General features: G+C 35.0%; 1 protein-coding gene across 18 annotated transcripts in view; it reads right to left on the bottom strand.

Moving 5' to 3' along the window:
- Positions 1-13,987, bottom strand: part of LMNTD1 (lamin tail domain containing 1) — a 485,471-nt gene that overhangs the window by 51,098 nt on the left and 420,386 nt on the right. For 13 of the 18 annotated variants that reach the window (XM_058743304.1, XM_058743305.1, XM_058743303.1 and 10 more), the window contains 3 exons: positions 12,516-12,634; positions 9,052-9,281; positions 6,165-6,363 (listed from right to left, as the gene is read on the bottom strand). In XM_058743304.1, the coding sequence (XP_058599287.1) occupies positions 6,165-6,363; positions 9,052-9,281; positions 12,516-12,634 (548 nt within the window). Of the gene's footprint in view, positions 1-6,164; positions 6,364-9,051; positions 9,282-12,515; positions 12,635-12,727; positions 12,926-13,987 lie in introns of those variants that run through there. The other 5 variants (XM_058743317.1, XM_058743319.1, XM_058743320.1 and 2 more) reach the window with 3 other exon arrangements.

Here is a 13,987-nt window from a genome sequence, read left to right as displayed (position 1 = left end):
GGCTGTGTCATGGAGATGTGGAGCCAGGTACTGCCTGGTGGATTCTCTCACTTGAGAAGATGGAGCTGAGAGCCTGGAGAGACTAAGGTGGCAAGAGGTGACAAGCAGAGTACCGGAGAGGAGACTGGTGCATAAAGAGAAAGTTCTGGAAAAATTTCAGAAGATTCTCTTTAAGTATTCAGCAGAGGTTTGATTAGCACATGCATTTGAGTAAAACCTCCAAGACTGGATAACAATACCACTTGAAAGCATTAGGGAAAATGGCACTCAGATCTCCTCCAGGATCAGGGAAAGTGTCTGTTCCCATAAGCCAGACTGAAAAACCTCACAGTTCATGGGGTATTGGGTGGAACGCCAAGAAGAGTCTTGCCTCAATAGTGAAGATTAATTAATCATAGACTAGACATTGCTCTGCTGCCACCTAACAAATTTTAAAAGCAAGTCCCAAAAGGCTCAAAGTATTTCCAAGTAACTTAATTTCATTCCAGAACAAAGTTCAAGAATATTTATAGAAAGACAAAAATATTCCAGCATTCAAATAAAGTAAAACTGACAATTTCTGGAATCTAGTAAAAATTACCAGGCCTGTAAATAAATTGGAGAATACAATCCAAAATAAGGAGAAAAATCAACGAATCAAAACTTATGCAGAATAGGCAAATATGTCAGAAATACCAGAAAAGGAAAAGTTCTTGTAACTATATTCTGTATATACAAAAAACTAGAGGAAAGATTGAATGGTGATAGAGACATGGCTGAAGTAAAAATACACTAGATTGGATTAACAAGATTAACCACTGCAGATTAAAACATTAGTGAATTTGAAGACATAGCAATAGATGTTATTCAAAACAACACACACACACACACACACACACACACACAGGCTAAAAAAGAACAGAGCATCAGTGAACAGTGGGATAACTTCAAGTGGCCTAGTAGACATGTAATTGGAGTCCCTAGAGGAGAAGAGACAGAGGACAGAAAAATACTTTATGGAATAATTGCTTACAATTTTCTACACTTTTAAAACTGTGAGTCTATAAATCTACAATCCAAAGAAAACTTAACAACGTCCACGGATAGAATTACTGAAGAAAGTTACATCAAGGCACATCCTAATCAAATCTCCCAAAATCAGCAAGAGAAAAAAAGATTAATCGCATACAAGGAAACCACCATAACACTATAAGTAGATATCTCAAAAGAAACTGTGTAGGCCAGGAGAAAGTGGGATGGTATATTCAAAGTACTGAAAGAAAAAAATTGCCAAACAGATATACTTTACACTTTGCAAAGCTATCCTTTAAAAGTGAAAGGGAGAGAGAGCCTTTCCAAGATAAACAAAAATGAAGGGAATTTGTCACCATTAAACCCTTATAATAAGTGCTTAAGGGAATTCTTTAATTTAATTTTTAATTGAAAAAATACACTGAACAGCAACATGAAAGTATAGGGAAGTATAAATCTCGATGGTAAAGATATACATGTGTGTATTCATATTCCATATATATATATTCAAATACAAAATAATATGACACTAGTGGTGGTATACAAATTACTCATAACCAAATATAAAAGAATAAAAGTATTAAGAGTACCTATAACCATGAAAATTTGGTGAAGGATTCACATTATTAAAAAAGTCAACTCTGACTTCAAGAACACAAACTATGTGTGTGAGGTAAAAGTGCAGATATTTGTATTTAATTGAACTTACATAATTATCAAATTTAAAAAAAGAAAGTTAAAACTATAAGAAGATTTATACAAGTATTTTGATAACCACAAAAAAATCCATGCCAGATATACAAAAGAGAAAAAAATTAAATAAAATCATTATAGAAAATTATCAAATAACAAGACAGTAAGAGAGGAAGACAAGAACAAAAGAGCTGCAAAAACAAAACAATTAAAATGGTAATAGTAAGGTTTTTAAAAATTTATTTATTTATTTATTTATTTATTGAGAGAGAGAGAGAGAGAGAGAGAGAGAGCGAGAGCATGAGCTTGAGCAGGGGAGGGGGAGAGACAGGGGGAGAGACAAGGGGAGGGAGAGATTCCTCAAAACAGGCTCTGCATTGTCAATGTGGCCAGTGTGGGGCTTGAATTCACAAACTGTGGGATCATGACCTAAGCCAAAATCAAGAATCAGATGCTCAACAGACTGAGCCACTTAAAAGCCCAGGAAATAGTAAGTTTTTATCTCTTGATAATAATTTTAAATGTAAAATGCAATTTCTATCAAGATCCCAATGACTTTTTCATAGAAGTTGAAAAATAATCTCAAAATTCATATAGAGCTACAAAAGACCTCAAATAGACAAAAAAATCTTGAGCAAGAAGAACAAAGCTAGAGATATCACATTTCCTGACCTCAAATTATATTATAAAATGAATGTAATTAAACAGTATGGTATTGGTATAGAAACAGACGTGTAGGCCAATGGAACAGAATAGAAAGCCCCCAAACAAACCAACACATAAAAATTAAGATCAATTGATCTTCTACAAGAGTGCCCAAACCACACAATGGAGAAAGGATTGTTTCTTCAATGAGTGATGGAAGACTGGATATCTACAGGTAAAAGAATGAAATTGGATGCTTATGTTATAGCATATACAAAAGTCAACTCAAAATGGAATAAAGACTTAAATATAAGATTCGAAACCATAAAACTCATAGAAAAAAAGAGGGAAAAATCTTCTTGATATTAGTCTTCTCAATATTACACCAAAAGCACAGGCAACAAAAACAAATGTTTACAAGTGTGATTACATCAAACTAAAATGCTTCTGCATAGTAAAGGAAATACTTGACAAAATGAAAAGACAACTCATAGAATGAGCAAAAATATTTGCAAACCATATATTTGATAAGGGTTAATAGCCAAAATATATAAGAAATTCATACATCTCAAGAGCAAAAAAGCCAATAATCTGATTTTAAAATGGGCATAAGACCTCAATAAAAAGACCAGAGACTGAACATCATCAACTAAATTTGACCTGATCAATATTTATAAAATACTCTACTCAACAACATCAGAATATAAATTATTTGTAAGTGTGCCCAGAACATTTACCAAGATAACCAATATCCTGGCTATAAAACAAGTCTCAACACCTTTGAAAGGACTCACATCATACAAAGTATGTTCTTTGACCATTATAGAATTTAATTAGAAATTGATAACAAAGACATATTTGGAAAATCACTAGAACTGGCAAATTTGTAAAATATTTGGGAACTCGACAATATACTTCTTATTCCACAAAGATCAAAGAAGAAATTAAATGAAACTTAGAAAGTATTTTGAAATAAATGAAAATATAACTTATCAAATTTGTGGGATGCCACAAAAGGGAAATTTACTAAATGCTTATATTAGAAAAGGTATCAAATTAATGATCTCAGATTCCACCTTGAGAAACTAGAAAAAGAAGGAAATGAAACCTAAAGAAAGCAGAAGACAGTAAATACATATCAGAAAGGAAATCAATGAAACAAAACAAAAAACACAGAAAACCAATGAAACCAAACACTGGTTCTTTTTTTTTTTTATTTTTTTTAATGTCTTATTTATTTTTGACAGAGAGAGAGAGAGAGAGAGAGCGAGCATGAGCGGGAGAGGGTCAGAGAGAGAGGGAGACACAGAATCTGAAACAGGCTCCAGGCTCTGAGCTGTCAGCACAGAGCCCGACGCGGGGCTCGAACTCACAGACCGCGAGATCATGACCTGAACTGAAGTCAGACGCTCAACCGACTGAGCCACCCAGGCGCCCCAACACTGGTTCTTTAAGAAGTTTAATAAAGCTGATAACTCTCAGACAAGATTGATCAGGAAAAAGGAAGGAGACACACCTGACCAGTATCAGCAACAAGAAATGTTACATCACTACAGATTCTATAGATACTAATGTGATAATACGGAAATATCTTGAACAAGTTTATGAATATAAATCTGGCAACTTAGATGAAATGGACAAATTGCTTGAAAGACACAAACTATTCATGTTCTCTCAAGAAGATACAGATAACTGGAATATCCTGATAACTATTTTAAAGAAATAGAATTTGTAGGTAAAAACCTTCCCACAGAGAAACTTCAGGCCCAGAATGCTTTGCTGATGAAGTCTATAAAATATTTAAGAAAAAACCAATCCTACAGGAACTCAGCTAGAAAATGAGAGTGGAATTATATCCTAACTCATTCTATGAGGCAAGTTTTACCCTGATGCCAAAGCAGACAAAGACATTCATTACAGAAGAAAACTACAGATCAATACTCTTCACAAACATAGATGTAAACATTTGAATCAACATTTTAGCCAATCAAATTCAACAATATATTTAAAGGGTTAACATTATGATCAAATGAGATTTATTTTAAGAGCACAGGGTTGCTTTAACATTGAGAAAGAAAAACTATATGATCATCTCAGTAGATGCATAAAAAGCATTTGACAAAATGCTACTCCAACATTCATTCATAATATTCATTGCCACAATTAAACATTCTGAATCATGATCCTGTTACTCCTTTGTCTGAAATCTTCCCATTGCTTCCCATGCCCATTGTGAAGATCAAATTCCTCAGCCTGGTATTCAAGGCTCACTGTGATCACTCCCCAAATCTGGCCCCTACAGCCCTGTTACACTAATTGATACACTGCTCAGTGGAGCAATGCTGTAAAATGCCTTATATCTCCTAGATCCTAGCTTTTTCTGCCTCCTTCAGTTTGTTTATGCTGTTCCTTTGCTCTAAGTAAGATAGTGGTTCGCAACCTTGGCCGTGTGCTAGAATTACTATGGAGTTTAAAAAAATACCATGCTCTATTCCAGCACTAGAACATCTGACTCAGAGTCTAGGGTAGGATCAGGATATTAAAAACTTCTCAGGTGATTCAATTGTGTAGGTAGGGTTGAGAACTAGTGATCTAGGATGTTCTCAAAGACTCCAAATTTGCATACCCCAAATTTACTTATCTTTCTAAGATAATTCTAAATGATAACTCCTTCACAAAGTCTTCCCAGATCATCCTTGGCTAGGAGAAAGTTCTCCTCTAAATGCCTTGATACATTATTTGCCTCTCTCTCAATCCTTAACACCTGCAGGTCTTTTCTGATCTACCTGAGTGAAAGTTCTTAAAACCATATTCACAAGTCTTTTTTGAATTTTTGCCCCAAACAAGTCATCATTTTTAACATGGTAGATAGATACTGAATGAACAATTTGATGAAGTGTTTTTGGATGGTTGAAAGAACATTTAGGTGTTCACTACAGTTGAATGGTAATAGTGGGTGATTTTAGGAAATGTGACCTAAGGGGAAATGTTTCCTTTATGTCTGATCATCAAACCTGGTTAACAACTTCTTTTAGCCTTCTAACACCCTCTGTCAACATGTGTTTATTACTAATAATTCACAATTCAATCTGTTGTTAAGGAACAAGAAAATCAGGGTTAAGTAAATGTATAGATGAGTCTACTCTTTTATTTTAGTTCTAATATCAACTTTCATCCTGATAATTCTTTTTGCCATAGATACCAACAACCATAAAAATGGATCAAGGAATAAGTCCACCTTTCTCCTTATATCTTGAACTCAAGAGACTAGTAGAAGAGAAAAAAGATACTAAATCCATCTGAATGATTTCCCAATAATAAAAAAATATAATTGACTTTATTTGTAGGGATTATGTAGTGCTATTTTCTCTGGCATCTTTGAAAAATCAGCATCCTTGTTTGGTTCCCTAGAAAGTTACATTGATTTCTTATCATTGTTCAGAACGTGAAACAGTTGTATTTCAACGAACTGTTTAGGGTTTTAGATGAAATCATGGATGTAACAACAGATTAGAAACAAAACTTTCTGGGGCGCCTGGGTGGCTTAGTCAGTTAAGCGTCTGACTTCAGCTCAGGTCATGATCTCATGGTTCAGGAGTTCAAGCCCTGAACTGGGCTTTGTGCTGACAGCTAAGAGCCTGAAGCCTGCTTTGGAGTCTGCGTTTCCCTCTCTCTCTCTGCCCCTCCCCTGCTTGTACTCTTTCTGTCTCTCAAAAATAAATAAACATTAAGAAAAAAGAAATAAAATTCTCTACTGATATAAAGTAGCTTCTATCCCAAGAGAAGATATTAAATAGTTCAAATAGAATATGTACCTGGATCTAGATTGGCCCACTTCTTCAAGAATCATGGAAAAGTGCTTCCGGGTGTTCTCTGCCTGGAATGAGCATGCAGCAAATTTCTTTGAATCACCAAACAAAGATAGGAAATAATCTTCTCCTTCCCCAGTTACAGCTGTCTCAGGAGCGAGGACTGACAGAGGCTGTTTCTTTGTCATTATGAATCTGTTGACTCCTTTTAAAGAAATCAGTCAAAGAGGAAAGCAACAGAGAGAGAAATAAATAAAAAGACATTAAAGGAACCCAAAGTTGCTATCTTTATTCTTTGCTTCTACAAAATTATATTCTTTATACATTTTACGGTCACTGTCAAACTCAATGAGGATAATTAAAAGCTTTAAGCCAAAGTCTATAAAATAGTGATTATTTTTAGTAACACATAATTTCTAGAGATTATTTCAATAATCTTAAATTATCAGTAATATCACTGGCATAATGACTTTTACTCAACTGATTATTAAATACTAGAAGCATTATAAGCTTTCATATGTACTAGAAACATCATAAGCTTTCCAGGAGGTAAAACATTTGAGTTTCTCAAATTTGGATATGTTATATATAAACACAACTTTATTTTATTTCATATTAGCCATCCTCCCCAAATTATTACCCATAAATTAAAACCTCAAATGAGGGGCGCCTGGGTGGCGCAGTCGGTTAAGCGTCCGACTTCAGCCAGGTCACGATCTCGCGGTCCGTGAGTTCGAGCCCCGCGTCAGGCTCTGGGCTGATGGCTCGGAGCCTGGAGCCTGTTTCCGATTCTGTGTCTCCCTCTCTCTCTGCCCCTCCCCCGTTCATGCTCTGTCTCTCTCTGTCCCAAAAATAAATAAAAAATGTTGAAAAAAAAAATTAAAAAAAAATAAATAAATAAAACCTCAAATGAATCCTTCCTACCAACAATTAGTAATTGTGCCAGGTAAAGACTTAAATTTCCTCTAATGAACTAAAATTCTATATTAGAAAGATAAAGTAATGCTTAATCAGACTCTAGTATGCTCTTGGAAATTTGTTTTTTTTTAAATTATGATTTTGCATGGAAAGAACCATGCTGAGTAAACCTAATCATGTGTCTGCAGAGAGAGTAACACTTCAGAGAGGGACCATGATGGAGTGGATAGAACAAAATATCTTGGATTTACACAGACCTGCAATTGTATCCTGGCTCTGCCACTTAGTAAGCCAATGGATTTAAACTTTTTAATTCTCCATTTTCCTGAACACAAATTATACTACCTTGTGTAAGGCAATGTGAGGATTGAAGAAAATGTAGATAACTGTCTAGCACAGTGTCTAGTATTTAGCAAGTATTCAGTAAGTGATAGCAATTATTGTAGTTCAGGGGCTTTGGTTAATGTGACACTGGGTCCAAAATCATCAAAGGATTAAGGCAATGTAGAGTTTGCTTTATATTCTTGTATCTTTAACAAAGCCAAAACAAGATGAAAGATGGAAAGGAGTAAACACGTAGTTCCTAAAAAGAATTCCTCAGAGTATTTTGTCTAGAAGCAATGTATGGAATTCAATTAGTTCATTTCCAGTCAAGTGAGTATTTACTTAGTCATTAAATTTCTTTGGGGAAGGAGATTATACATTATCTTTGTATTCTAAAAAGAAATAAGATGGATTAATTTTAGTGCCAGTTGTCATTTAATCTAGAAAGGAACCCAGGTATCTATCTATAGAAGTTGAATCTACGGTAACTGAAGGAGAAGACTACATCTCAGCTCAAGTCTCATCTTGCAAGGGGAAACCACTATGTTTTGTTTTTCCCCCTAATACTAAGAGATTGCACATTTAATCCAAATATAGGACATATACCATGATGATACAGTGACAAAGAAGGAAAAATATTCCCTCCCTAGATGTAAAGTTGGTATTTTCACTTTTGAGTGTATGGATTTTGGTCACTGCTAAAGGTCAGTGTGATCTTAGGAGGTCTTTGTAAAAAATATATTTTAGGCATACAAACAATGAAGCATAGATAATAATGGCATTAGGTGAAATCCCCAAATGAAATAGGAAAATATCAGAAACAAAATGAAACACAGATAAACAGCAGCCAGGCTTAACTGTCCACAGAGTAATAGAGGAAAACAGAGGCATCAAGAGTCATGGGTGTGTTTGTGCTACCAGTTTGGAAACTTGTTGATTGGTAATTGAAATACAGCCCCCAAATTTAACTTATTTAATGAGAAGGTGCTTGTAGATATATTCAGATTCACAACTAACTTTTATTTACTGTATGCTAGGTAATTTTCATAAATATTTTATTTAATTCTTAGGCCAGCCCTGTGAAGTTGACATTTTCATCCCTATTTTGCACTTGTGGGTAATGGAACTCAGGGATGTTAAATACCCTTACCTAAAATCTCCCAGTGCAAGAAGTAGAAATATAGTTTAGAGCTAGGTCCTCTGTTTCCAAGACCATGGTCTTTTCAGTAAACCTTGATAATTAATATACCCTCAAAGTTCCCCACACTTGGTTAAAAACAAACATCCTGTGGGTATTGCTAAAGTGCATTGTTCACAGTGTTGGCAACTGTCAAAACCTGACTTTTTCCTATTATAGAACTGTTTCTGTTCTATAGAACCTCAGCCATCAGCCCATGAACATTATGACAATTCAAGATATTTTAATCATGGGGATGATACATCTGGCCACATACATTTATGTGACCTGAGTATGACTCCAGTGCTAAGATCAATGGTAAGGATAATCAATTACTCTGCATATGGCATTAAGAGATTTGTGTTATTGGAGACAAATCATAACACATCATTCTGACTTCTAGGCACATAAAAAACCTATTGAACTACATGCTTTAAAAAATAGTCTAAAATTTTTGATACATGTTTTACTTACCCAAGCTGTTTGCTGATTGGGAATGGCCCTCTATAGTAGTTTTAGGAGTGTTCTGCCCAGTTGTTGATACAGTTATTCCACTAAACTGAGGGCCAGACGTATAGTAACTGAGAGGTGTGTCATAGGTTAATGACTGTGACAAAGGCAGTGTGGCATCTGAATCTGTTTGAGGAAAAAAATGTACTGAAGATCGCTGTGTCACTGGGCGACCATCATGTGTGTCTTCTCTTCTGTGCACATAAAATAGTATAATAAACAAAGTAAGAAAGTCAAAACAAATAGATACAAACATAAGAATCATGAACTATGATTATTACTCAGAGTTCTGCTTTTTAAAAGAATTATACATCTTGTACGCATAAGGACATCTTACAGTTGTAGTTTTAACGATCTAAGTAAGATGCTTTAAGCCTCAAGACATGCTTTTATTTACTTTTTTACCTAAAAAGTAAATTGCGACTGTAGATGATTTTGAAAACCTACAAAAGTAGAAAGAAGAAAACAAAAGTCACCAAAATGCCACCAACCAAAAATTTTACAATTTAATTCCAGGCCTTTTAGTGTATTCTTTTTCACTCAAAATTGAGTCTCTAGAAACCATTTATATCCCACTTTTATCACTTGTTACGTAATATTTCCCTTTCAATTAGCTTAAAAAGCATGATTATAATTCCTGTTTAATATATCATTGTTTACTAAACCGTTTTCTTTCAATTCCTGTTGCTTAACTAATTTTCTATTTCTATTTCTAATTATAAAAATTCTAGAGTTAATGTCTACTTTCAAATATAGTCTGAAAATTAATTTCTATAAATGCAGAGCACATGTGTACATGTGTGTGTGTGTGTGTGTGTGTGTGTGTGTGTGTGTGTATGTTGAGGGGAATATAGAAAAGAGAGAGAAGAAAGACTTAATTTGCCAGTATTATTTTTATAAGTAAATCTTACTATGAACAAAGATTTTCCTTTCTTTCTTTTTTAAATGCGTAAAGCATTTATTAACTAGTGTGCATTTAAACAAAGCCTCTAAACTACAACACAATTATTTTACAAGTAAAACAATATTCCCATGGCACGACTCATGAAAAGGTTTGTGACAAACTTTGTATGAGTCACATTGAGATTTAGTTACCTCAAAGCAATCTGTGTGTGTGTGTGTGTGTGTGTGTGTGTATGCATGTGTGTGTGTGTTTAATACTTGAATTATCAACAAAGTCCTGGGGTCCAAAATCCTTTAGATTTCTGAAAAATTTGGTAAATGGTCAGCTTATGCACCCCTTTACTGGGGGCCACTTATCTACCTCTGTTAGTCAAGAGCTAAGTATTTGCCTTCATGGATTGTCACTATTTTGATCTCTTTATTTTCCAGAGTTCCTATGAAGATATTTTAGCAAGTCTTCTGTTTTTTTGTTTTTTTGTTTTTTGTTTTTTTCCAAATGTTTTCATAAGGGAACAAGGGCCTGAAGTTTCCTAATCCACCAAAGTGATATCAGTCTTAATCTCTTTGTTTACCAAGAGGTATTCATAATTTTGTTCTGCAATTTGTAAGTTCCTTCATCAGAAATATTGTATCTGGAAAGTTCTGTACTCAAAGCCAGACTTCTCTAAATGTACCTCTCAGAAGGCACAGACATCCCAGTTAGTTTTTTTAAATAATTAAATGGCATTGGCTTTGAAAATTGTACTACTAGCCCAATACATGTTAAGCTTGAGCATTTGCCATTTTGCTGACATCCTAAGCACTCATCTTTGTCATAAAAGCTCTAACCCATGAAAATATACTCTTGTGTATGATGTGGTGGGTAGTGGGAAGGAGACTATAGAGGTAAATTGTCAAATTACAAATATTTCGTCTTTGTCCAACCTGAGACAGGATCATATGATATGATTTCTGCCTGACACTAGCTAGAATAAGCAGGAAAAGTACTTTTCTCTTTCAAAGTTCCTTACATCTATCTGGGTTTCATTACAAACTGCCTATATCTTTTCAGCATGTTCATTTTATAAGCTTCAAAGTTTTTTTCTTCCTCCAGTAAAACAATAGCATTTTGGAATAATTTAATTCCACAGAAGATTCCTAATAAACTTTTGCAAATGTTGTGATTAAAGAAATCTGGCCTAGGGCCACAAATTATTCTTATTTTTGTAGTTGAATAAGAAATTTCTAATAGGTGCACATACTTTTGTAAGAGCTCCAACATTTCAGGAAGAGACACATGTCTAGACACATTATTTAAACCCTGTACTCACTGACTTGTTAGACTCTTTTTGGAAGATAAGGGATTTGTCCTAGTGCTTAGTTAGCTTTGCCTCTATTATATGGAATTTTCTAAGCTCTTTGTTGGTACTTTGTTACCTCTGGGATTGATTAGCACTAAACCAGAGGTAGTTATAAAAGTTCAATTTCCACATTTCAATGTTATTTTAAGGGGTACTACATTGGTAATACTGACACCAATCATTTCTCAGATGACCTCAGATGACCATTTAAAAAATGGACTTGAACTGAACAGTAAACACAGGACACCTAGGTGCGAAATAACATTAGCTTTAAATTGGGTATATTCAGGGAGTTCCTGTCTGGCTCAGTTTGTAGAGCAATGACTCTCAGTCTCAGGATCGTGAATTAAAGCCCCATATTGGACATGGAGCCTATTTAAAAAAAATTTAGGTATTTAAGTTGGGTATATTCAATACTAGAGGCCATTAAAAAAAACCTGGAAAACCTATGCTAATCCTGTAATTGACAGAATGATTTAATTAGTAAAAACAGGGAGTTGTAGTTTTTTGCTTTTGTTTTTCTTTCTTTTTTTTTTGGTGGTGGTGGGGTGAGTTGCAGTTTTTATTTCACATCCTCACAGGCATTTTCCAAACCAAAATTCTCTATCAATTCTTTGTCCCCAAGGTCAGTAAAGTAGTTCTAAAGAAATTATCTGCCAATTTCCTTAACATGCTAGATATAAGTTTTGGAGTCTCAACCATGACTCATATGATAGAGATCTGTACAGGTGAACTTTTTTTTTTTTTTTTTAGTTTTTTTTTTTTTTTCAACGTTTTTTATTTATTTTTGGGACAGAGAGAGAGCATGAACGGGGAAGGGGCAGAGAGAGAGGGAGACACACAGAATTGGAAACAGGCTCCAGGCTCCGAGCCATCAGCCCAGAGCCTGACGCGGGGCTCGAACTCACAGACCGCGAGATCGTGACCTGGCTGAAGTCGGACGCTTAACCGACTGCGCCACCCAGGCGCCCCATGTACAGGTGAACTTTTGTATTACTCAAGGACTGTACTTTATAACACAGTGGTTGGGGAAATAGTTGTATGTTATAGTTAATTTTAGAAAATGTGTGGAATCAATTCTAGTTACAACTACTTCATAAGATATTTTGAAACAAGAGGTCAAGTACGCCCTCATTATCCTCTAAAACTCAGATCCTTCTCTCCTCTCACTTATGCCATTCTTACTGTGCTTGATTCTCCATTTTATCTTCCTGCTCATGGACTTCACTCTGCAGGGCCACTGAAGTTTTCTGACTGGCTTGCATGTCTTTCATCTTGGCTAGAAGAAAAGTCTCTTTTCTTTCCTGGGAAAAAAAAATCATGATATTAGGAATAAATATAGCTGAATTTGAAGGTAGACTTTATTTTCAAGTGACCTCACCAGTTAATCTAACTACCTCAAAGCATATGCCAGATTAAATAATTTCTTTCCCAAACTGGTGCCAGAGCCAGGCTTCTAATGTAAATATGTAAATATTGACATAGCCAATACTGGTATTAGCTAATGATATTATGCAAATCAAGGTGAAGGTGCGTAACATTCACTTGAAGCAGCTCAAGAGGCAGGGCGGCAACCCAGCAAGGCTACCTTTATGACTATAACTTTCCTATCTGGCCAACACTGCCTGTTAGAACACTGTGAGGTAATGTCTCCATAGTTACAAAGTTCCAGTCTCTGAGCAATTACTATATTGATGCTGCACCTGCTTTTCAATTTGCAGACAGTAAATAAGGTAATTTGCTTTTAGGAGAGCCATATCTCTCACCAGATAAATTTTGATACCAAAATATTCAATATCCTATTTTGGATATCTGAGGGTCAAGGCCTATATATAAATACTGGGAGCATTAGTTACTGTTTTTAATTGTTTTTTTTTAAATTTATTTTGTTTTGGCAAATGTTCTTTGAACATACACAAATGGCCAAGCAGCAGGAACAGAAAACTTGTATACTTTTCAGGCAGAAAGAAACCTATTGGTAGAAATAGTGAAATCAAAGCAAGGAGGACCTAAATTCTTCCCCTAGTTATGCCAGCAGTATGGTTTAGAAGAAATCACTTAGTTCAGATTCCAACCTTGAATAAAAGATTCACACTTAATGCTTTATGATAATTATGACATAAGAATAAAATTAACACATAGGAAGGTACATGACTGTACACAGTAATAAGGCAGATTAACCATGATGATTACTGGGTGAGTAAGTTCATTTAATAAATATTTAAATAAGCATCCACTCTGTACAAGGAACCAGATAGGCACTAACAATTCCTTCTTCAAGGAATAAAGTTAAACATCTTCCAATTTAGATTAGAAAATAGCTTCCATCAGGGAATGATGAATAATAGTTAAATACAAAGGCCAACGAACAAAGTAACTGCTTTAATAAGTCAAAAGAAAAAGATTTCTTGGGGAACCTATGAAATACTGGCATGGAGGATCCTAAACTTACCTCTTCACACAGATACTCCTAGATAACAGCCACATCAGTGTAACTAACTCAGAAAATGACATGAAGACTGGCAGAATAGACTCTCCACAGTTAATTTTGGAACGGAAGCCACATAAAAAAATGGTAGAAAGGGTGGAACCCCAGTTGCGTGCCAAACTAACCTGTGAGACTAACCACAAATACCAGAGGGACACCACAAGCACAG

The sequence above is a fragment of the Neofelis nebulosa genome, chromosome 8 (genome assembly GCF_028018385.1).
Source record: "Neofelis nebulosa isolate mNeoNeb1 chromosome 8, mNeoNeb1.pri, whole genome shotgun sequence".
Taxonomy (NCBI): Eukaryota; Metazoa; Chordata; class Mammalia; order Carnivora; family Felidae; genus Neofelis; species Neofelis nebulosa.
Note: the sequence above shows the minus strand (reverse complement) of the source record. Positions and strands in the feature narration are given on the sequence as shown.